Source organism: Thamnophis elegans, chromosome 10 (assembly GCF_009769535.1).
Source record: "Thamnophis elegans isolate rThaEle1 chromosome 10, rThaEle1.pri, whole genome shotgun sequence".
NCBI lineage: Eukaryota > Metazoa > Chordata > Lepidosauria > Squamata > Colubridae > Thamnophis > Thamnophis elegans.
Window position 1 is genome coordinate 52,264,734 of NC_045550.1, and position 22,622 is coordinate 52,287,355.

General features: G+C 35.5%; 1 protein-coding gene across 1 annotated transcript in view; it reads right to left on the minus strand.

The window, feature by feature from the left end:
* Positions 1-980: 980 nt before the first annotated feature.
* The window catches only part of ZBBX (zinc finger B-box domain containing), a 59,501-nt gene continuing 37,859 nt past the window's right edge, over positions 981-22,622 (minus strand). The window contains exons 12-20 of the mRNA XM_032225867.1: positions 22,431-22,534; positions 20,514-20,593; positions 19,094-19,242; positions 13,467-13,738; positions 10,239-10,398; positions 6,979-7,131; positions 5,694-5,942; positions 3,290-3,410; positions 981-1,578 (exon numbers count right to left, since the gene is read on the minus strand). Coding sequence (XP_032081758.1) covers positions 1,506-1,578; positions 3,290-3,410; positions 5,694-5,942; positions 6,979-7,131; positions 10,239-10,398; positions 13,467-13,738; positions 19,094-19,242; positions 20,514-20,593; positions 22,431-22,534 — 1,361 coding nt within the window. The 3' untranslated portion in view covers positions 981-1,505. The remainder of the gene's footprint in view (positions 1,579-3,289; positions 3,411-5,693; positions 5,943-6,978; positions 7,132-10,238; positions 10,399-13,466; positions 13,739-19,093; positions 19,243-20,513; positions 20,594-22,430; positions 22,535-22,622) is intronic.

Here is a 22,622-nt window from a genome sequence, read left to right on the forward strand (position 1 = left end):
TAAAATGTAGGGGAGGTTCTTGGAGTGGATAAAGGCGGCTTCTTAATAGGCCACATTTTTGTAGGGATTTTAATCCATGAATTTTTAAAAATGTAGAACATGCAGCTTTTAAATACATATGTGTATGTAGAACTGTGGAGGTTTATTATTCTCCCATTTCACTAGTGGGAATGCTCAGCAAACTCTAGTTTCAGTAACTATAAAGATGCAGCAATTGAAACCCACACAATGGTTCACCAATTAGCTGTTTGCATACCAGTAGCCTACACGTAGTACGTAAAAACGAACCCTTTCTGAAAATAAAAATCCACTTGCATGCAGTTTACTATCTCTTGGTAGTTTATGACTTAAAACCCTATTGTTTTGCTTCCCAAATAGTAAAATGTAGCTGTCACAAACAAATGCTTAATGAGCAATAATAAAAATGTCAGGCTATGTGAGAAGGCATATAGTTTCTACCGGTAGTCCTCAACTTACAACTACAACCGAGTCCAAAATTTCTATTGCTATGTGAGGCTTCCACAATACATCAAAACTGGTAATAAATTGATTCGGTAACTTGATTCTTACATCAGTGATGGTGAAGCTTTTGGGCTTGGCGTGTCAAAAATTTGGAAAATGCGTAACTTGACTTTGCTAGCATGTCACACACTTCTCCATACAACAAGAAATTCTTTACATATTCATTTATTTTTTAAAGAAACAGGTCAATCACATTTGTGATCCCCAGGAGTACCGCATGCCACTTACCTTCAGACAATCTTCTCTTTCTGCTGACAGGCCCCTCCAGACTATCCAAGAAAGCCTCAAGTTATACAAGGCCTTCGTTCCTGCAGCAGAAAGCTTCTTTCTTATGTAATTTTTGAATGCTCCAGAGGCCATGTGAGAGCATACCCCATTTTTGCCTGGCTTTTGCAGTCTCCAAAAATCATTTCAGAATGGCCTGTGATTTAGAGAATTGCTTCTGGGTGTTGGTGGACACTGGCATGTTACCCAAAATGTCTTGATGTGACACCTATGACTCATGTGTCTGAGGTTCACTATCACTGTCCAAGATTCTGCCAATGTCTCCAGAATAGGCAGAACGTTGGCAAATCCTGAACCTAAGAGAAGTATTCATAATGTCCTTTCCTTTGTGGATATCCAGGTAAGCTACAATCATTAGTCAAGATGTGCACTAGTCAACAGTTCTGTTTGGAGGATTTGGTCACTCACCCTTAAATTGAGTTTTGAAGACCTAGAATGTTTTATAAACATTTCTGAATGAAGCTATCTCCTGGCTTCACTGGTACACATAAGGCAAATGTAAATTAAATTCTCTTACAGAAAAAGACAGGAAGAAAACCCCAACTATATTGCTCTTCGTTTATCTTTTAGTATCAATGTGACTTTAATTTATTTATTTACTTCCTTATGGGTTTAGTTCATCCACCATACTTGGGACAAGCATTTTGGATTGGTTAGAAGGCTGAAATAGATGATCATATGAGGTTGGATTCTTTTTTTCATTGCAATTCTATCACCTGCTGTCTGTCCATCTTTTCTTCCTCATCATCTGAATAATGTTCATCATAGAGGCTAAAAAATAAAGAAGAAATTATAATTTTTCTAAATAGGTGAATATCTAATCAGAACTGCAGAAAAAACAATTACTGCCAACCTGCCTTCCATTGAGGACCTGTACACTGCATGAGTCAAAAAGAGGGCCGTGAAGATATTTACAGACTCCTCACATCCTGGACATAAATTGTTTCAACTCCTACCCTCAAAACGACGCTATAGAACACTGCAGACCAAGACAACTGCACACAAGAACATTTTTTTCCGAATGCCATCACTCTGCTAAACAATAAGTTACAGCGCTGCAGTCATTAGTGGGGGGAGATGTGTGATAGGGTGTGCCCAGTACAGTTTTCTTTGCATTTACATCATCTAAAGTATGCAAAATAAAATCTTGTGAAGCTTTCAATATTTTTTTGAACATAGTTCTCTGGATTTATGAAATGACAACTGAGCGGTTCAGCCACAACCACACAAGATATAGGAAAAAGAGATTACAGCATTTGAAGAAAAAAATAATATTGTTTGTCATTCAGTATAGGTTAGCTCTGTTGTAATGGTAGTGGCAATGTCATTGACAGGTAGGAGTTGCAGCAGAGCTGCAACAGCATTTGAAGAGCAGATTAGACAACAGTTCAATTAGAGGCAGCTTAGGCCACAGCAGCAATAGAGGTCTAACAAACATCTCAGAAGGGACCCTCCTTAAGTTTCTTGGGACATTAAAGGTGAAGAGGGACAGATGTACAATAAATATAGTATTAGTACTCATGGTTGGTTCTTCTTGCCTGGACTACTTCTAAAGGTTCAGAGTTATAATTTGGGTTTGTGTAGTAGCCAGTGGGACAGGAAATATTCCCAAAGACTACCACTCACTCTTAAAATAGTCCCAGGCCTTATTTTATTCAGTATAAAATGTAATACGCCAACCTTGCTGTATAGGAAAGCTTCTCCAATTCTCTTGATTTAGGTTCTGAACTTTTGTTCATAGATCTTGCTCCAATGGCCTGACTATATATCATCACTGACCTCTCTACTATTTTCCATTAAAAAAAAATCAACTAAATTGAACTTTAAATGACATTTATAAAACCTGTAACAGTTTTTGGTAGGAATATTAAACAATATCATTCAGCCACTGGAAAAATCAAATCTGAAGAAATAGAATTTTTAAGGGGCTTTCTAATTTTGAGGCAATGAACAAAGAACTAATAAGTTTAAGAGAGCTGTTGGATTTTCTGAAAGTTATGGGGTGTTATTACTATGCAAATAGGCAGTAAAAGCAGCTTCGGGCTTTCATGCAGATGTAAGACTGGCCTTAAAACCATAAGAAGCTCTGATGAGATCCTGGTGGAATGGTTAAACTAGATAACATAGTTAGGGAGTAAGAGAAAAAAATGAAAAAAAATCCTTGCACACTCCTTACTTGAGGAAAGATTCTATTATTACTAGAAACAGAGAAAGTCTAATGCTTTCAACCCACATATAATTAAACATTTTTCAAATAAGCTAATAATTGGCAAGCAAATCATATTAGCAAATAATTAGGAAAAACACATTAAGCTACATGAAGGCACCATTCTTCTAACAATCACAAAGATCTGCATTGTTTACAGAAAATTATTCAAAGAACTGTAAGAAATATTTTATGTAAGAAAACTGCCTTTACTCACAAAGCAAGGGATACTGAGATGTACAGAGAAGTGCTTAATAAAAGTCAGGATTAACTAACCTTACAGCATCACCTTGACTACAGTCTTTTAATTCATGGTTGTTATGCAAATCCCGATATGTGATTTTTGAATGTCTATTGAAGTCTCCACAGTTTAAACTATTTAGATTTTCCCAGGAATCTGAAATGTTCGATATATAAATATATATTTAAATTATAGGCAATTGAAATTCTTAGGTGTATGAAATATTTACATCTCTGACAAAGTTTATCTTATGTACAAAATATATTACACATTTTGAAAAAAAGAAGAAAATACTTGTTCAAAATATTGCTCAAAACTCTTCAGTGTAACATGGATATGTACTTATTTAATTGACTCTGCTATCACCTTATGCAATTATCACAGCGTGCCAGGTCAGGACTACAATGCTCTACAGGAAGCAATAGCACTAATAAGTAAAAGAAAACATATCATATCACACATGGTTTCTACTAAAGGATTCAATACATCTTACATTATCGCAATCTGCTACATTAATTAACAGAGAAGTTAGCAATAGCAATAGCAGTAGACTTATATACCGCTTCATAGGGCTTTCAGCCCTCTCTAAGCGGTTTACAGAGAGTCAGCATATTGCCCCCAACAATCCGGGTCCTCATTTTACCCACCTCGGAAGGATGGAAGGCTGAGTCAACCCTGAGCCAGTGAGATTTGAACCGCTGAACTGCTGATCTAGCAGTAGCCTGCAGTGCTGCATTTAACCACTGCGCCACCTCGGCTCAGTAAGTTAATAAAGTTTGAAAAGTTGCTGTGCTATTGGTAAGGATTGCATATTCTGAAGGCTGTTAGAGATGCATCCCCAACTCCCCAAATTCCCAAGATGTCTTTTGATTTAGACCAGGGGTTGGCAACCTTCAACACTCAAAGAGCCACAAAGGTGGCTCCAGAGCCATAGTTTGCTGACCCCTGATTTAGACATTGACAATGTTCAGTTCTAGAGCCAACCAGAAGTCCCACCACCACAGAGTCTCCTCCTAGTGCAGCATCCTTTTCCCTCTACCTGCCCCTTATTGAAAGTCCTATCATTTTTGGAGCCGACTGGTGACAGGAAGCCGCAAAAGAGGGATAAAGGAGCCACATGTGGCTCCAGAGCAGTAGTTTGCTGACCCCTGATTTAGACATTGACAATGTTGTGGACAAATGAATTGCTCAAAACATCTTTTTTTTAGAGTTTTTCAACTGTACTGAAAAATTATAATCTAAATTATGTGCTTGTAACATCTACTGTTACAGGGCCTGGTCACCTAGCAGTTAAGATGCTGGGTTTGTCGACCAGAACATTGGCAGCTTGAGACCCAACTACCACATGATGGGGTGAGCTCACATTTTCTTCCCAGCTCCTAACAACCTAGAAATTCAAAAGCATGCCAATGCAAATCGATAAAAGGTGCCAATTTGGTGGGAAGGTAATAGCATTTCATGAACCTCAACAGATAGTCATGCCAGCAACATGACCACGGAAGCATCTTCAGACAATACCTGCTTCCTCTGCTAGAAAACAGAGATCAGCACCATTCTCTAGAGTCAGACATGACCGGACAGTGGAAACTTTCCCTTTTACTTTTTTAACATCTACTATAGTTTGACTTCTTAATAAATAAACAGAATTTCTGTTTGCTGAAAGCAATTCATACAGCAGAGAGGAACCAAAAGCTAGTTTACTAATCAATGAATTATTTATTTATGCCTATTATGTAAATTTATCTCTTTGCTTGCTAATCCATCCCTCCTCACTTCTTTCTAATTCAATTCATTTCATTAAACTCAAACTTTGCTTTCTGCTCCCTGCTCCTCTAAACCTTTGACAACCAGCCTTCCCATAGATTATTTCTTTTGCTCTTCAATATACTTATTCCATTCAGATAGCTTGGGTTCTATATCCTAGTCCTCCTGTGTGATAGGAAATGAGATTCACCATAGGACCGTCTGACCCATTAAAAATATCTACTATGTTAACCAATCCTTCTATACCCAAACGTCCATCAATGGCTTTCCAACCCAACATTTTTCCTTTAAAGTCACTTTCTTCTTTTTAAAACAACAACAACAACAACAAAAGAAAATGATCCCTAGGATAAATTCATTCAAACTGAACTATAATTTGATCAATAAGGCTTTGGATTTACATCCAAAGGAATGTTCCAAGTATTAGAAACAGATACTGCAGAAGAATGATATACTTTGACTACTTATTTACATCTTCCATTCTTTAGCCAATAATAGGGCAAAATAAATAAAACTGCAAATGTTTCCGTTCCTGGCCATTTCATTGTGAGTAATCCAAAAATTTAGAAGAAGTAACATACAAATATGTGCAAAAAATACACACCTTACAAGGATACTTAAGCTATCAAAATTACATTGTTTTGCCAAGCAATTTTGATGAACTGGCACAATTACCTGAAATACTCTTTAATTCGTGGTCTAAATCTGTTAGAGTTTGTTGACTGGTATAATACTCTAAAGAAGGATCATCATTCTCAGTGACATCAATGCCTGAGATTTCTGAAATTTCAAAAGCAGCTTGAGATAAAGGTTTTGCATTTAAATGTTTGGATCCTGCCTCAATGACTGAAGATGGGCGAGGAGGGTGCTTAACAATTTTGCAAAGGGGAATATTTGCAGAAAAAGGTCTTGAGGAAGCATTACCTGAAACAAAAAAAAGAGAAATATATCTGTTTTGTGCACTGCATTGAGAGAACTAGTATGTATCATATTGTGGATCATGATTGTTTAAGACAGTGTTTCACAATCTTGGCAGCTTGAAGAAGTTAGAGTCCACACACATCTTCAAGGAGACAAGTACTGGTTTAAAGTAACAATAAACATAGTGGAAAATTATGATTTCTTATTGTATGATATTTTTCCTTCCAGGATAATATTTCAACTATAATTGATATTAGAAAATGTATATGGGACATGACTGTTGTAACGTGGATTGTATGCTTCCCCCCGCCCCCGGGATAGGATAGTTTATTCCTTTTTTTATTTTCCAGTCTCTCCTCCATAGTAGTCAATCTGAATTATGCAGTTATTAATCTATTTTTTGAGCAATTTTGGTTATATTGTATTTCTGCAAACCTGTATGAGTCTGCTAATATTATCCGTCATCTTTCTAAATAGGAGGTTCTGTCTGCATGAAGATCAAAACCTTGAGAATGGGTTTGCTATTAGTATACATTCTTTTATCATTTCATAAGTCCTGAATAACAAAGAATGAAAAATATTGCTTCTTCTCCCCTGATGCACAAATGAACTACTTGCTTATATAGTAAGCCAGACAAATAAAGCATTCATTAAACCGTAGCTCTATACATGCTACATCAAGCAGAAGGCCAGAAAGGGGAATGAGTATGCAGAAATGCAATTATGGAGATTATTATTAGAGGATTTTTTTTAAAAAAGAAAAGAATGCAGCAGCAGTTCTATTACCAACAAAATAGTTTTTTTGAAAATGATATATATGACTGTCCATCATAGACACAGTACATTAAAAACCTCAACTGCTGACTTTAATTCTTCACACTATATCTAACATCAGTCAATGAGTAAAACACGTAATAATGTTCAATGAATTGAAATACTGCGACTGATTTTCATTTGCTGGTTACAGTGTTGGAAAGGAATTATGGAGGGAGGTTAAATGTCTGCTGTCAGTGCCCAATTAGTTTTGGAAAGCACTCACCAATGGATAAGTTTGGCTGAGAAAGTCGAGTACGTGGAGTTTGCCTTCCCAGTCTACTTAATGGTCTACCAAGCTCACTGTTCATTATTTCTTGTACCACACATTCATCAGCACATTCCCCTAGACTCAAGTGCCTTGTCCACTGATCAGGTCCTGAAGATGAAAAAATAAGTCCAATTAAGACACTCAGACATTTTACATTAAAAAAAAATACTGGTCAACAGTCATTGTTTTAAATGCATGCACCATTAAGTAACTACTTAAATCTTTCTAAAGCCCTTTCTCAGAGCTTGGACAACATACTAAAAGAATTCTGTCTCTCTTTCTTCATCTAGTATTTTCATTAGCAACCTGACTTGGAGAAAATAAGCAGGTGGAGATTTTTCAGTTTCTTATTTCCTACCCAACTGCTGGTAAAAGCATGCAAGCAGTAAATCTGTAGTCTATTCTGTGAGAAAGCAAAGATGGGAAACTTATGTACCAAACAATGGGGGGGTGGGATGGTTAGAAGATCAAGCTTGCATTAATTAAATCATTCATCTAGATCTCCAAGTTGATTAATTGGTAGCAGCCAGTTTGAATTGGCAAGGGCCGATTTTAATGAAACAAACTATTAAAGGCAACGTCTTGATTCAGGCTCATTTTCTTTCTGTAATAAACACTGGAAAAAGGAAAAGTGAAAGGCGTCATAGGCTTATTAAATTAAATACAGACTTACATCCATCAATTTGTCTAAAAAGCTATAATGAGCTGTTGCTAATATGGAGATCTCATTAAAAATAATCAATGTATAGCTATATTACATAGTAAAAATAGGCAGATAAAATAAAAGTTCTCATCAGCTCATAGCTGATAAAGTGAATGCAAATATTTACATCATTACTTTCTATTTAGCATAGTTAGTAAGAGAAAAATCCAAGCAGACTTATTCAGAATTCAAACCCATGATTTGAATTTCTCTCTGCAGATTTGTTTTATTTTCTTTTGCAACCATTGGACATTTCATTTTGAAGTTAGGCAGCTTTCAATAGGGCATTAGTACATGGAATTACAACAAGAAGCAAGGACAGACAGAGTTAAGGAAAAGCCTTTATGGATTCATATGCTACTCTATTTACTTTGGCCTGAAGTGGGGAACTATTAGGGCAATAAGTAACATAGATAGATAAGCTTCCCATATGACAGGTAAACTTGCTTCTGTTCAGACTTTCACATGTGCTGTTAAAATGTCCATTGTACACCCAATCATGTTTAATCATGTTTAATTCAATTGTTAATAATTGTAATTGCCATTGCAACCAGGGGGCTGTCTTCTCTTTGGTGGTAACTATTTTTCAGAAACCTCTAAAAATTCTTATAGATAGCTATAGATATATTTAGGATATGTCCTAAATATGACAATAAAATGGAGTTGCTAAGTGGTTGAATATGATAATGGAAAGATAGCTAAATAAAGGTTAAAATATATGGAATACGGATAAATATGAAACTGATATGGGGAGGTTGTAAAGCAGAGGTTTGTGATTCACTTTTATACATGATAATTAAACTGAGTTGTGGATTGATTGACTATGACAATAGAAGAACAACTAAGCATGGGTTAAACTTTTAAGATAATGAATAAAGTGAGATGTTTACCGCTTGTTATACTATATAACAGATTAAGGGAATTGTAATGAACATTGAACAGCGAGGATTGCCATTTATAGACAATTAAGGGTAATCTAATCCAAGATATGAAAAATGGAGAGGGAACATGAAATATACCTACAATGGGAAACTATTGAGATTTAAACACAGAATCACAAATTGGGGGCATAAAGGATGTATAATTATATAAAGATAATGATGAGAATAGCTCATCAGGTCTATATCTCAGCCAAAATTAGGTTGGAGGGGTGGTTTCAAAAGCACAATGACTATATATGTATACTTCTTTGTTCTATTTTTCTTAAAAAAGGAGGAGAATACATGTTAAAATTAAATATGTACATTGAAAAGGAATTATAAATACCAACAACATAAAACAGAGCTTGCTCAGAAGCTGAAATACACCAAGTAAATGAGATGAAGAGTGGGAAGTAGAGGAGAGAGGTAAGGGAAGAAGAGAGGAATAGGAGAGAGGGCAAGGGGGGAAAGAGGAGGAGACAAATGAGGAGTGGAAAGGGGAGAGGAGAAGGAAAGAGGAAGGGGAAGTAGAGAAGGGAAGGGAAGAAAGGAGGTAGGGAGGGGAGGGGAGAGGGAGAAGAAAGTGATGGATAAGGTACAAATATGGTGTATGGAGAGCAGAAGAGCCAATAATTGTTTTGGGGAGTTGATGGTAAGATGAATTGATGTAAATATTTAATAATACAATATGATGTTGGCTATGTAATAGTATACATCTGATTATATGTTATGAAAATGAAAAAAAATTAAAAATCTTTATTAAAAAAAGATAGCTATAGACATTAGAAAATACCTGGATCCTCCATCTTATTATTAAATGTTAGCTGCTAATTGCTTTATGATTTTCTTGATTATTTTACACTTATTTTATTATGTGCCTGTCTTTTATTGTGTTTCATCTTAGGTTGAAAATGAATCTTAGTGAAAGCTCCTGAGACTTGAGCTGACACTGTCTTGCTGTCATACTGTGTCACCAACTGGAACCTTTGAAAGACATTTAATTCATAGCCTTTTCTCTGGACAGATTTGGTGGAAAGTAAGCTTGACCCCAGCTGCAACCCCAAGATGATAAACATTCCAAGGTTAAAACCTGAATGTTCTGGGAAGATGAACTCAAAACATTTACTTTACCAGCCAACAAAAGTAAAATGGAAAAGTATTTTAAGACAATATGTAGCTTTTTCATTAATGACTAGGTTGTTTATTAAGCAAGTTATCTCTACATGATTAATTAAAGGTTTCCTAAAGAGCTCTCTTGATAAAGAGGCAATCAAGTTCCCTCAACCGTAGTTTGAAGAAATAAAAAAAATACTTACATAATATTTTCCACAATAAGTGTAATCTGACATTGCATAGTAGTTACATATAGCATAAGAAAATGCAGTTTTTAAAAATGGTGCAATATGTCTGTATGTTTTTTAGGTGTAACATTTATACCAATTGAAGCCAAAATTTGCTTGTGCATAATGCTACGGTTCTGACACATACAGACAAAATTGTTCAATTTCAAAATGAAAGAGAAACCACCATGCATTGAAAATGTTCTCAATAAGCAGAAACACCAATAGAGAAATGATTTTATGCATGACTACCTGAAAATGAAATGATGCTCTTTGGAGAATCTCGGGCCTTGTATGATGAAGGAATGGATTCCATCTTAAGCTGCAGACAATTTGTACCCATTGTAAAAAATTCTTCAAGTCCTTGATATGGGTTACAAACAGGTTTCTCTCTTAGGGCCACCTGTGACAACTAAAATAACAATAAAAGAAAATGACAAGAAAAATAACACTAAGTGTTGCCTTTTCATTCTTCCACATGAGCTCATGTATGGAATAATCCATTTAAAACATCTAAAATCCAAAATAACTTGACATAAGCAGAATAATTAGGACTATCATTTCTTGCCTCTCTTTAAGATTCCAGGTAAGGAATGAAATTATAGATTGAGTTTTGCTGATATTAGTGGGGGGCATTGGGGGGGAAGCTACATCCCTTATCAGTGATGGCAAACCTTTTCAGCACTGAGTGCCCAAACTGGAACATGTGTGCACCGGAAATCACCGAAGATCAGCTGTCTGGCATGCACATGCCTGGTTTTTGGCTGGGTTTTGCCATTTTTCAGGGCATTTTCAGGGCATTTTTGAGCAGTTTTCAGGGCGGTTTTTTTGGCCCTGAAAAATGCCCCTGAAAAACAGCCTGAAAATGGCCTGGAAAATTACCCCAAAATGGCCTGGAAAAGACCCCAAAAACAGCATGCTTTTTGGCTGTTTTTCAGGCTGTTTTCTGGCGCTCCAGTGCCCACGAAGACCAGCTGGCCGGCATGCATGTGCCCACAGAGAGGGCTCTACGTGCCACCTCTGACACAGGTGCCATAGGTTTGCCATCATGGTCCTATACCCAGAGATTTCCCCCAAAGTACGAGGACCTTGCTGAGAAAAGAAAGTAGAATATTAGGAAACTAAGTAAGTATAATGTATTCAGTATGAATATAGTAGTGATATTGCTGTCCTGTCTTGCCTACTCAGAATTAGTTTTCTTACATGGAGTGGAACTTGTTTCTAGATTGCCAAATATTAATCAAATCTTTTTGCAGTCAATTCTTTTTTTATTACACTTTCATTAAGCCTCCATCTCTATATAGAACCAACGTGGTATGCAGGCATGACTATATTTATAGAATTTATTTAATACTATAAACTGAATTAAAATGCTGAAGTTATCCATGTGCATTATTTTAGATTTCTTCATACAGCATGGGAAATGTAAGTGGATTTGCATATACTGAAATTTGCTCGGTTCTACAGGAATAAAATGATGCATAAAATGAAATACCCATTTTTAAAGGCATGCAGAAATGGGATGTCATAGCTACAGTACAGCCGGAAACAACAAATGTAGATGCTGCTGTCCAGCAAACCAAATGGCCTCGTTTGTCAGTGGAAATGCTGGAAGCAAATTTTACATATCCGCACAGGATCAGCAGACAGCTCTACTAATATGGTTTCATTTTTTAAAAAAAATTACTTTTAAAGGACGAACATTAAGTAGATGCTTAAGGCTGGTGTTATATTAAATATTTGAAACAGTCAAGCAATACAAATCTTCTTTGAGGCTATTATAAAACAATTAAGGGATACAGCATAAGAAAATTAAGTTTGTTAATATTAAAAACAGCCAGGTGATATCTAATATTTTCTCACAATACCATGAGTTTCAAAAGGGAATGATCAATGCATAAATATATTTAAATGAATGTAACTATTTAGAGCCAAGAATCGTTGATCTATTCTCTAAGCCCATATCCTCCTCAGTACACTCTTATCATTTAAGCTTCCACTGATATTAAAATATTATTAAAGAAAAAAAAGCAGAAATTGTTATGGAAAAGTGGTAGCCCAATGAAGGATGGCAGGGTTCAAAAGACAAGAAAAAATAAAGTAAGACATTGATCTAAATAAATTGTATATAAGAGAAAGTATGTATATGTCACATACTTGAGAAACAGTTGTGTGACTAATGTATGAGAAAAATAACTTTATGTGGTAAGGGTGTTCAATTTTTCCTGATCCAAATAAGTCCATTTTACTTTCTAAATAGGTAGTTCTGAATATTCTGAAGGGAAGGGATAATAAAACGGACTCAGGGTGAGTTTTTTAGAAGTGGGGAAAAAAGTCATTTCAAGGTCAGAAAAGTCATTTCAAGGTCAGATGTCCCTTAAGTCAGACATCTAAAGAGTGGCTATGGGAAAGTGTGTTGGTGGCTCTGGATTAGTCTGTGTGACTTTAAGGAAGATTTTTTACAAGAACACAACAATTGTCAACCCAGTAAAGATTCACACATCTGCATCAGCTGCATCTTAACGTTCAAAGAATCATCCTAGACACGACTATGTATTTGCTGAATAAATCACAGAAAGAAAATCATCTGCAGGAGCACCAAAGATCTTTTCAAACTGCCACTGTGCAAACAAGTGGGACACAGGGAGAAAATACATTGGTCTCCCTTTCGCCTCAGCACCAACCAATAACAACATGGAATCTTTTCTTCTCAAAGGGGAAATTGGAAGCATGAATGGCAGCTCCATTCCCATTCCTGACTGCTGAAGAATTCCTACTGTAAAATCTTCACAGAACAACCCTGGAATGTGGTTTCTGTGCATGCCAGGTAAACTGATTTATTTATTTATTGTAGATGCTTTGGGGCCTCTAAGAAAGTTAGTGTGTGGTTGGAAACTATTTCTGTTAGATCAGGTGAAGGAAGATACACAAAGGCTCCAATAACAACAGCTCTTTATTGCAAGTCAAGTAAAAATCCGGCTGAAGAATGCTTGGGCAGCATCCCCTTTTAAAGGGATCTGTCAGACCTCTTGACCAATGGGGTTAAACCTCTGTTCCCACCGGAACAGAGGACCTTGTTGAAAACCTCTGTCGGGGGGGGGGGATATCTAACAATTTCCCCTGAAAGAAGCTAAAGGGATAAAGGGCAGGAAATGCTATCAATAATCATGAAGATAGAGACAACATGTATCATAGTAGGCTTGTTTCCCCTCACATGTAAGAGTTCTTCCGAAATTTGGGATAGTTTTGTTCTCTGTATCCTCTCCTTCCTCCCTCAACTTCATAGATCTTATAGATTCAAGAATTCCACCAACACATAAGGGATTTCAATTTGAGTGACAGCCTGAAAGTACAGTGTACCATACTACCTGAAATTATTCTGACTGGCACTCTAAAATATAGTTCAATAAATAATGAGACAAATCCCTCCCAAGCTAAAACAGCAATAGTAGTAATAATATGTAGTAGTAGTAGCAGTACCAAAGAATATTCTGGAATGACTGGTGAAGAATCATGCATGCCTTGAGACACATTGTTTTCTTTAACTAACTCCATTGCTGGGAAAGATTTGCTGGCATCTAGTTGAGGAGGACTTGGTGTCTGCTCATTTGACATGCAAAAGCTTTTCTTTTTGATTTTACCACTCTCGTCTTTTGTTATTGCTCTTTCAGATAAGGAGTTGGGAGTCATTTCTTCTCTACAGGAACAACTACCAGCAACATCAGCTCTTTCAAACTGTGAAGATGTTCTTGCTAAAGAATTGAGAGGGGAAAAAAGATCTTGTCAGTTTAAATCGGTGCACGTAGCTTTCTCGAATAATTAGCCCTCGAGTTTTATCAGCTCACATGAAACACCAAGGAGCTTTATTCAGAACTGCTTCTCAGACTGATAGACCAAAGGCAGGCTGAAACTGTTGTATTGCTAGCTTCCTGCTGATATTATTTTAGTACTTAAAATTCAAAAGCTTATTAATTAAGGTTAATCAGGGGAGGAAAGCCAAGGGTATTCCCTGTATAATTTTCCATGTTTCATTTATCCCTTGCCACATTTCACCTTGTCCTCTAGCTATTCTGAATACTAAATTATTATTTTTGAATAGTTTTTATTGAAAGTTTTAACCTTTAAAAACAGAAAGAAAAACACAACAAGAAAAAACAAAACACAAAACATACATAACAATATAAAGTAATTATACAGCCTTCTGTATCGGCTTTTATAGTTCTCCATTCTGCATTGCTTTCCTGTTACTTTTATCTTGTCCTATAATATAACAACAGTAGTACTTATAATAATATTAATTATTTATATCACCATATATTTACATTCTCTATTTTCTGTTTTGGCTTCTGTTTTCTATCCACTTATAAATTCTATTCCATATTTTATAGAAATCCAATTCTTCTCTTTCTTTTAGTTCTATTGTCATTTGTCCATCTCTGGACTTTCAAGTACTTTTCTAATTATTGTTTCATCTGAGGGTGTATTGATTTTTTCCCAGTTTTGTGCGAAAGCAATCCTAGCTGCAGTGCGTATGTCTATTATTATGTATTGTTTATCCATTTTTGATCTAATAATCCTAATAAGAATGCTTCTGGTTTCAGTTCTATTTTTTGCTCCATAATTTTTTCCAACCATTTCCGAATTTTGCACCAATATTACCTTGTGATGGGGCCCGTCCACCACATATGGTAAAATGTTCCAGACTTGTGGCTACATCTCCAACATTTGGGAGATAAATTTGAATATATTTTGGTTAATCTTGCTGGAGGCAAATGCCATCTATAAAACATTTTATAGAGGTTTTCTTTGTAAGCTACTGCTGTCGTAAATTTATAATTTTTTTCCCATAATTTATCCCATTTTTCTAACTCTATATTATGGCCAAAATTTCTTCCCCAGCTAATCATTGTCTCATTTACCGTCTCTTCCTCCATTTGGTATCATTAAAAGAAAATTATATAATTTGGTAATCATTTTTCCTCCCGTTCCTAATAATATTTTATCTAATTCCATTTGTTTCTCGTGTATTCCATATTGTTCCCGATCTTTTTTAAATCTTGTTTTAATTTGTAAATAGGGCCACCATTCCATATTTATTCCTTGTGTTTTCAGACCTTGTACTGATTTTAGTTCTTCTTTTTCATCTGAGAGTTCTGCATAGCTTACCATTTTGCTGAAATCTATAGTATTTGGATATATCATTGCCTCCATCGTTGATAACCAGATTGGGATTGTAATGGGTTTTTTTTAAATTTTTCCCCAGACCTTAAACTTACTATGTGTCTCTGGAAGTATGAATGAGATTTATTCTTTCCCTCCCAGAGGAAGCCATGCCAGCCTAGTTAGAGATCATGGCCTTCTAGCATAAAAATCCTTTTATTTTTAAGTTGAATCCAGTTCTTGAGCCATATCAAGGCTGCCGCCTGATAGCAAAGCTCCCAGTCTGGGAGGCCAAAGCCACCTTTGTTTCTACTATCATGTAGAAGTTTGTATTTAATACACGTTATTTCCCCCCTGACCAGATAAATTTGGATACCATTTTATTTAGTTGTTTGAAAAAAAAATTCTTTAATTTAATCAGTATTGTTTGAAACAGTAGTTTGGTTAGTACATTCATTTTAATTGTTGAAATTCTGCCAATTACTGATATCTGTAGTTTAGTCCATATATCCAAATATTTTTGTATTTGTCGTACCAATTTATTGTAGTTATCTTATTATAATACATTTTGTCGACAACCAAATATTCCCAAATATTTAATTTTCTTGGCCCTCAAAATCCCCCGTTTCTCCTCCAGTTCTTCATTTTGTCTTTTGGTTAAATTCTTACTTAATATTTTAGTTTTCTCTTTATTTATTTTAAGCCCTTTACCGAATTGGCTTATGTTTTGTAATAATATTAGTCCAGTTTCTAGAGTTCCTCTATGATAAACGCTAGATCGTCTGCAAAGGCTCGAACTTTGTATTCCTGTCTTCTAATTTTCAATCCCTTTATGTCCTGGTTCTGTCTAATTTGTAGCATCAATGTCTCTATTGAGAGGATAAATAACGGGGGATAGAGGGCATCCCTGTCTTACTCCTTTGGTTATGGTGAAACCTTCTGTTGCTTCCCTGTTTAGTATTATTTTTGTCCCATGACTAGAAAATATTGCTCTGATCATCCCAATAAATTTATCTCCAAAGTTCATTACTGCTAATTGATTTATAAGAAAATGCCAATTTAGGTTATCAAATGAGTTTTGTGCATCAATAAATATCAATGCTGCTTGTTTTCCTGAGTGTATCTCGTAGTATTCTAATACGTCCATTATCATTCGTATATATTTTTTTATATGTCTGTTAGGTAGAAATCCATTTTGGTCTGGGTGTATGATTCCGCTTAGTATATTTTTAATTCTTTCCACCATTATTGTCATAAATATTTTATAATCAGCATTTAGCAGTGAGATTGGCCTATAATTTTGGATCTTTTGTTTTTCAGTGTTGTCTTTGGGAATTATTAGCCAGGATTTTGGTGTCTAGCTCGTTCTACTACTTCATTATACATTTCTAATAATATGTTCTCTAATGACTTTCGCAATTCTTTATAGAATTCTGCTGGAATTCCATCCAGACCCAGGGTTTTGTTATATTTTTTGTTTTTGGATTGCCTTTTTAAATTCTAGCCTTGTTATTTTCTCATTTAGTGTTTCCTTTGTTGTTTCCGGTAAAGTTAGAAGATTCCTCTTCTGTGGGTATTTTTTAATATCCCCCTCTTCTATTTTCTCTTGGCTATACAGGGTTTGAAAGTATCTTACTGCTATCCTTTTTTCCCCCTTCCTTTTGGTGATGTATCACCTCTTCTTCATCCTCTAATTGCTGTATTAATTTCTTTTCTTTTTCTTTTTTTAGTTTATAGAGTAGCCATCTCCCCGTTTTGTTAGCAGTTTTGAAATAATTTTGTCTACTTGATCTAATTTTCTGGGCACTTCTTCTTGTGTAATTAAATTTAATCTGTGTTTAATTATTTCCTTTCCTTCTTTAACTTCCTGGTTTTGAGGTTCTTTTTGAATTTCATATTCTAATTTCCCCAGTTTCTCCCGGAGCTCTCTATGTAGTTTATTTTTATCTTTGTTTCTTCTTATTGTATACGCTATCATAATGCCACGCACATAGGCTTTGGTTATATCCCAAAGGTTTTGAATGGTTGTCTGTCTCCGCAGTGGTTAAATGCAGCACTGCAGGCTACTGCTAGATCAGCAGTTCAGCGGTTCAAATCTCACCGGCTCAGGGTTGACTCAGCCTTCCATCCTTCCGAGGTGGGTAAAATGAAGACCCGGATTGTTGGGGGCAATATGCTGACTCTCTGTAAACTGCTTAGAGAGGGCTGAAAGCCCTATGAAGCGGTATATAAGTCTACTGCTATTGCTATTGCTATTGTCTGTTTGAGTTTTCTTTTAGGAAAAATGCTAAAGGAACACAGTTCTTTTCTTTCACAACCCCTCTGATTCATGGTCCATCTCTTTTTCCTTTTTGCCTCTCCTTTCCATTTAATTGTTAATGGGTTGTGGTCCACCCACATGTTCGGTGTTATTTCTACTTCCTCTACATCCTTCTCCATTTCCGGGTCCATCCATGCCATGTCAATCCTGGACCATGAATTGTGGGGGTTTGAAAAGAATGTGTATTGACTCTTCTGTGGCTTGATTTCTCTCCAGACATCTTTTAGATTTAATTCACAGGCCATTTCAAAGAATACATTTGGTAGTGTTCTCCTTTCATAATTTTTTTATTATCTGTTTTACAGTCTTTCTTTGGGTCTACCACGCATCCCCTAATAAACATACGTTGTCCAGTTCCAGATCTGCAATCCGCTTATGTAATTTACTGTAGTATTCTTTCTGGTTCATGTTTGGTGCGTATATGACTGCAATTAGTACTCTTTTTTGTTTTATTGATACTTCAATTGATAATGTTCTTCCCTCTTCATCTGTGTATATCTGTTTAGGTTTTAGCCAGTCCTTTATATATACTGCAATTCCCCTTTTCTTTGTTTCGGCCTGTGATTGGAAATGTAGAAGGCATAAAGAATGGCCTTGAAGGATAATGGAATGATCTGCCTCCATGGCAACAATCAGACAAGCCTATTGAGTGAGTCCATTCCAACAAACTAATTTGAGCAAACATTTCAGGTCCCTCCTGTAGGAGAGCGTGTGGCAGAACCTGGAGGGGGTGGGAAGTGAAAAATGGGATCAGCCTAGAATCCCTAGGTAGCCACAAGTGAAATAAGTCCAACCCTATATTAGAATATTCATGACTGCGAGAGGCATGGTAACAAGGTCAGCCAATGAATAGGCATAGCAACTAAGTCAGCCAATGAGAGCTTGAACAGATGAGTCTGTGCTGAGAATTGAAACTGAAACAAGACTGATCTCTGTCTGCTCTGAACTCTGAAATGAAACCAACTGTTCTCTCCTGTTCGTGTTCTGCTTGTAACATCTAGCAGTTGAAAGAATCTACTATTGGTATTGTAGATTTATTAATCTATTAATATGTATATAAAGAAGTTAATGAATCCAAATGAATCAGTTATCTATGTGTGCTTTCCAGATTTGATTTTTTCTGCAACAAACTCTGATACCCTCCTTGTGTACCATTGTTCCTTATTTAATTCTAACCAGGTACTGACCATTAACTGAGAAGATTCATGTGCATAGGCTGTTAAGCAACAAACCAGCTTAACTGAACCTTCACATGTGGAGTGGTCTTTCATATGTGTCATATCCCTTATTCATACAAAGATGATATGAAGAAGGAGGGAAGCACATACAGATTTAAAAGATTCTGCTACTTCAGCTGTTCTAATGAAAATAGTTTTAGAGCTATATGGCATTTTTTTTAAAATATGGTCTACCCTATTTAAGCTAAGCAAGAAGTAAAACATACTTATATTTAAAATGTATCAGCATTCCAGTGGTGTAGTGAGCATATTAGCAGTTTATCTGAGGATATACCCTTGAGAAAAATACAGAAGCTGTTAGCAAGGCTGTCTCTGAAGTCTGTGAATGAGGCTAGAACAATGTTGACACAAGTCTACTTTAACAGGAGAGGAAAATGTTGTAAGCTTACTTTTTGGAGTTTCTTCATGTCTGTTACAAAGAAAAGTTAAGCCCTTTTCTCTGTCAACTACAGAAGAAAGAGGTGACCTTGTAGTCATATTGATGGAGGGAGGCAGGAAAACATCTGGTTCAGTCTTCTGAGTTTTTGACATAGTACCACTTGAAATAAAAGGGGAAAAACAGAATTTAAAATGATCAAACAATCATGTCAGGGCTTCTAATACAGGTTTCTAAGAGTTAAACGTACATTTTTTTTAACAAATGCTGAAACTGTGACCTATAAATTGCAATTTCTTGATTTCATACTGAAAGTATTTGAAAATTGCTTGCTTGCAATTATCTGAATTGGAATAAACAACTATTTTGTCTTTCTAATAAGCTGTTTTATTTTTATTTTTAAAGTAGCATAGAAATACAAAGATAAATTATGTTTTTTAGAAAACAAAATAATTAATTATATTATGTATTCTGAAATCATGGGATTTTTTCTTTTTCTTTTTTATTAAATAAGATTGTTTAATGTGAATGAGCTAAAACAACTTGTTCATGTTCCAGTTTAGAACCTGGAATTGAGAGAATGGGTGTTCCTTTCCTAAATAGATCCTAAATAGAAAACAGATCCATGCATAGGATCGATAGTAGGGCGATGCAGGCTTTTGTTACACTTACACCCATATAATTCAGCATATAAACCTCAGAATGAAAGTCTATGCATAGAAGATTACCTAGACGAGTATTAGCTAGCCCATTTGATTTGTGAAATCTGCAAATCTGGTTGTAGTCTTTCCAACCTTTATTCAACCCATTAATGAAAAAGTATAAGGCTATTGGACCAATGCCTGTAATACAATTAAAAAATATACTTGTTCTCTTTACAATAGCTGTGAATCCATTTAATAAATATGCCATTCATTTCTATTGCCTTTTTAGCACAATGTTGTCAATACTCTGTCAAATGTTTTTTTAAGTCGGGAAATACTTCTGTATGTTCATAGCGTGCCTAAAATCTATTATCTTTTTTTTAATGAGTTGTTATTCAGACCACATTTGTTTTTTGACTAACCCATGTTCTAGTAATCACTGCACTGTTTTCAAGATGCTTACAGACTGATCGCTTTATGAGCTACTCTGGGATCTTCCAAGGTATCGTTGTCATGCTGATAGATCCCTAGTTCCTCTTTCCTTCCTTTTTCAAAAACTGATACATTTGCCTTTCTCCAATATTCTTTCAGTGAGTCATCTATTCTTCATGATTTCTCAAAGACTTTTGGCTACAACTTCAGCAGCTTCTTCAATATAATAGTATGTAACCCATCTTGTTCTGGAGACTCATTCAAGATCTGACGATATTCTCTGAATATTAATCAAACTTAAGGTGCATTCCTGCTCTTTCACAAATGCAAAGTTCATAATTATGTTGAAATAATTACCCATAATATATCAGCTCATCAGACCCAGCTTCCATTACTATAAAATTAGTGGACTCTTCTTCTGCCTCTTCTTTACAAGCCTTATAAAAAATGAATACATAGATTTTATATTATATTTTATCTTACAAATTACGTTATAAAATAATTGGATTTTGTATTTGTTGGAAAATTGTGATAGGTAAATTATTAGTTTGCACTAAGCATGGGTTCTATTCAGTAATTTTTTAAAAAATAGTTTGATGTTTATTTATCAAACATTATTAAACATTAAAACAGCTGGCAAAAATGAGAAAAAAAGCAGACAAAAGCAAAGCAAAAAAAAAAAAAAAACAACCCTGAAAAATACATAAAGCTTCAAAGACTATGGAGAGTTTAATAAAACGTTCTATATTATCTATCTTTATACATGAAAAAACACAAAGCATTCCAGATCCCCTGGAAACAGTACTGTGGGTAATTAGTATAGACAGCCCCAACAGGAATGCCCTTGAATTGTTCCAGCTTTAACCCTTTAATGTGTGGACTAGAAGTGGAAAATAGAACACAAGGTGATTCTGTCTTCTATTGTAGGCCATGGAAATGATAATTTGGTGTAACATTTGATGATGTATCCAAATGACATTTTTAATTATGTTACATATTTTCATCCTTAAATCAATCCTCAAAGTTCCAGCTATCACAGCACCCCAGTGGTCACATGATTGTGATCCAGGTCCTGCGCAACCAGTCTGAATTTCCAACAATCTCAGCTTTCCTTGACTACAGTTTGCAATTTCCTTGTGGGAACCTTGGCTTCCCACACACAAAGTCAACAGGGAAGCTGACAGAAAGTCAAAAGTTGATGGTCACATGAGGTTGTTGCTTAATGACTCAAAATGATTCACCTGATGATGTGGGAACTGAGTGAAATGGCCATCACTAAGAGGTACGGTGATGTAATGTGCTTTACAGCCACACTGCTTAGCAATGGAAATTCAGGTCTTAATCACTATCACTAAGCAAGAACGACTGGTTGTACAATTAACTTTATTAAACTATGTTCTGCTTAACTTTAGCTACTGCTAGATTAATTTGGCTCGGCATGGTAGCAATAGCCCTTAGACTTATATACCGCTTCACAGTGCTTTTACAGCCTTATCTAAGTTGTTTACAGAGTCAGCATTTTGCCCCCAACAATCTGGGATGATCTTTTTCCTTCACTAAACAAAAAAAAATAAAAAAAACTTTGTAAGATTGAGGCAAAAGGAGAAGGGGAGAGCAAAGGATGGTTAGATAAAGTCATGGATGCAATGAACATGAATTTGGAAAAATTCCAGGAGACCGTGGAAGACAGGAGGGCCTGACGTGCTAGGGTTCATGGCATCCTGAAAAGTTGCACACATAAGTTACCAAGTGAACAACAACAAAACAAAAAGTTACTGTGCATGTCACATTCAATATTGCTATCCCCAGAGCAACAGATGTGACTAAGGTAAATAGTTTTTAAATAATCAACATAAGAAGATATTACACACTTTCATAATATACTATCTGATAACCCAGAGTTGCCCGGGTATTAATAGATGGCGAAGTGTTTGTCTGAGAGGGAGCCATTGAGATGGGCCTTTCTTCCCCCTACTGCTATGCCCATTCTCCTCTCCCCCCCCCCAGTATCATATATATATATATAGGATATATCCTATCCTATCCTATCCTATCCTATCTCATTATATATATATATATATATATATATATATATATATATATATATATATATATATATATATATATATATATAATGAGATAGGATAGGATAGGATAGGATAGGATAGAAGATATTGATATAGAAGAAGATAGATAGATGAAAGAAGATAAGTGACCCAACTAATATATAAGTGACCAAATTAAAAGAAAGCTGACCAGGCATTATATACGCACATCATCAAGGATCTTGATTTTCAAAGAAGGCTCAGAGCTTGTAAGAACCGTCCCAGACTCTTCTTGTTCCAAAACATCTGCCCAATAATTTTTCATTTCTGTAGCTGAAAATAAAACATTAAATTTTGCAATCAACCTGTTTTTAAGATTGGTAATAAATATTTCTGCATGACTAGAGTAACAACACCTCCT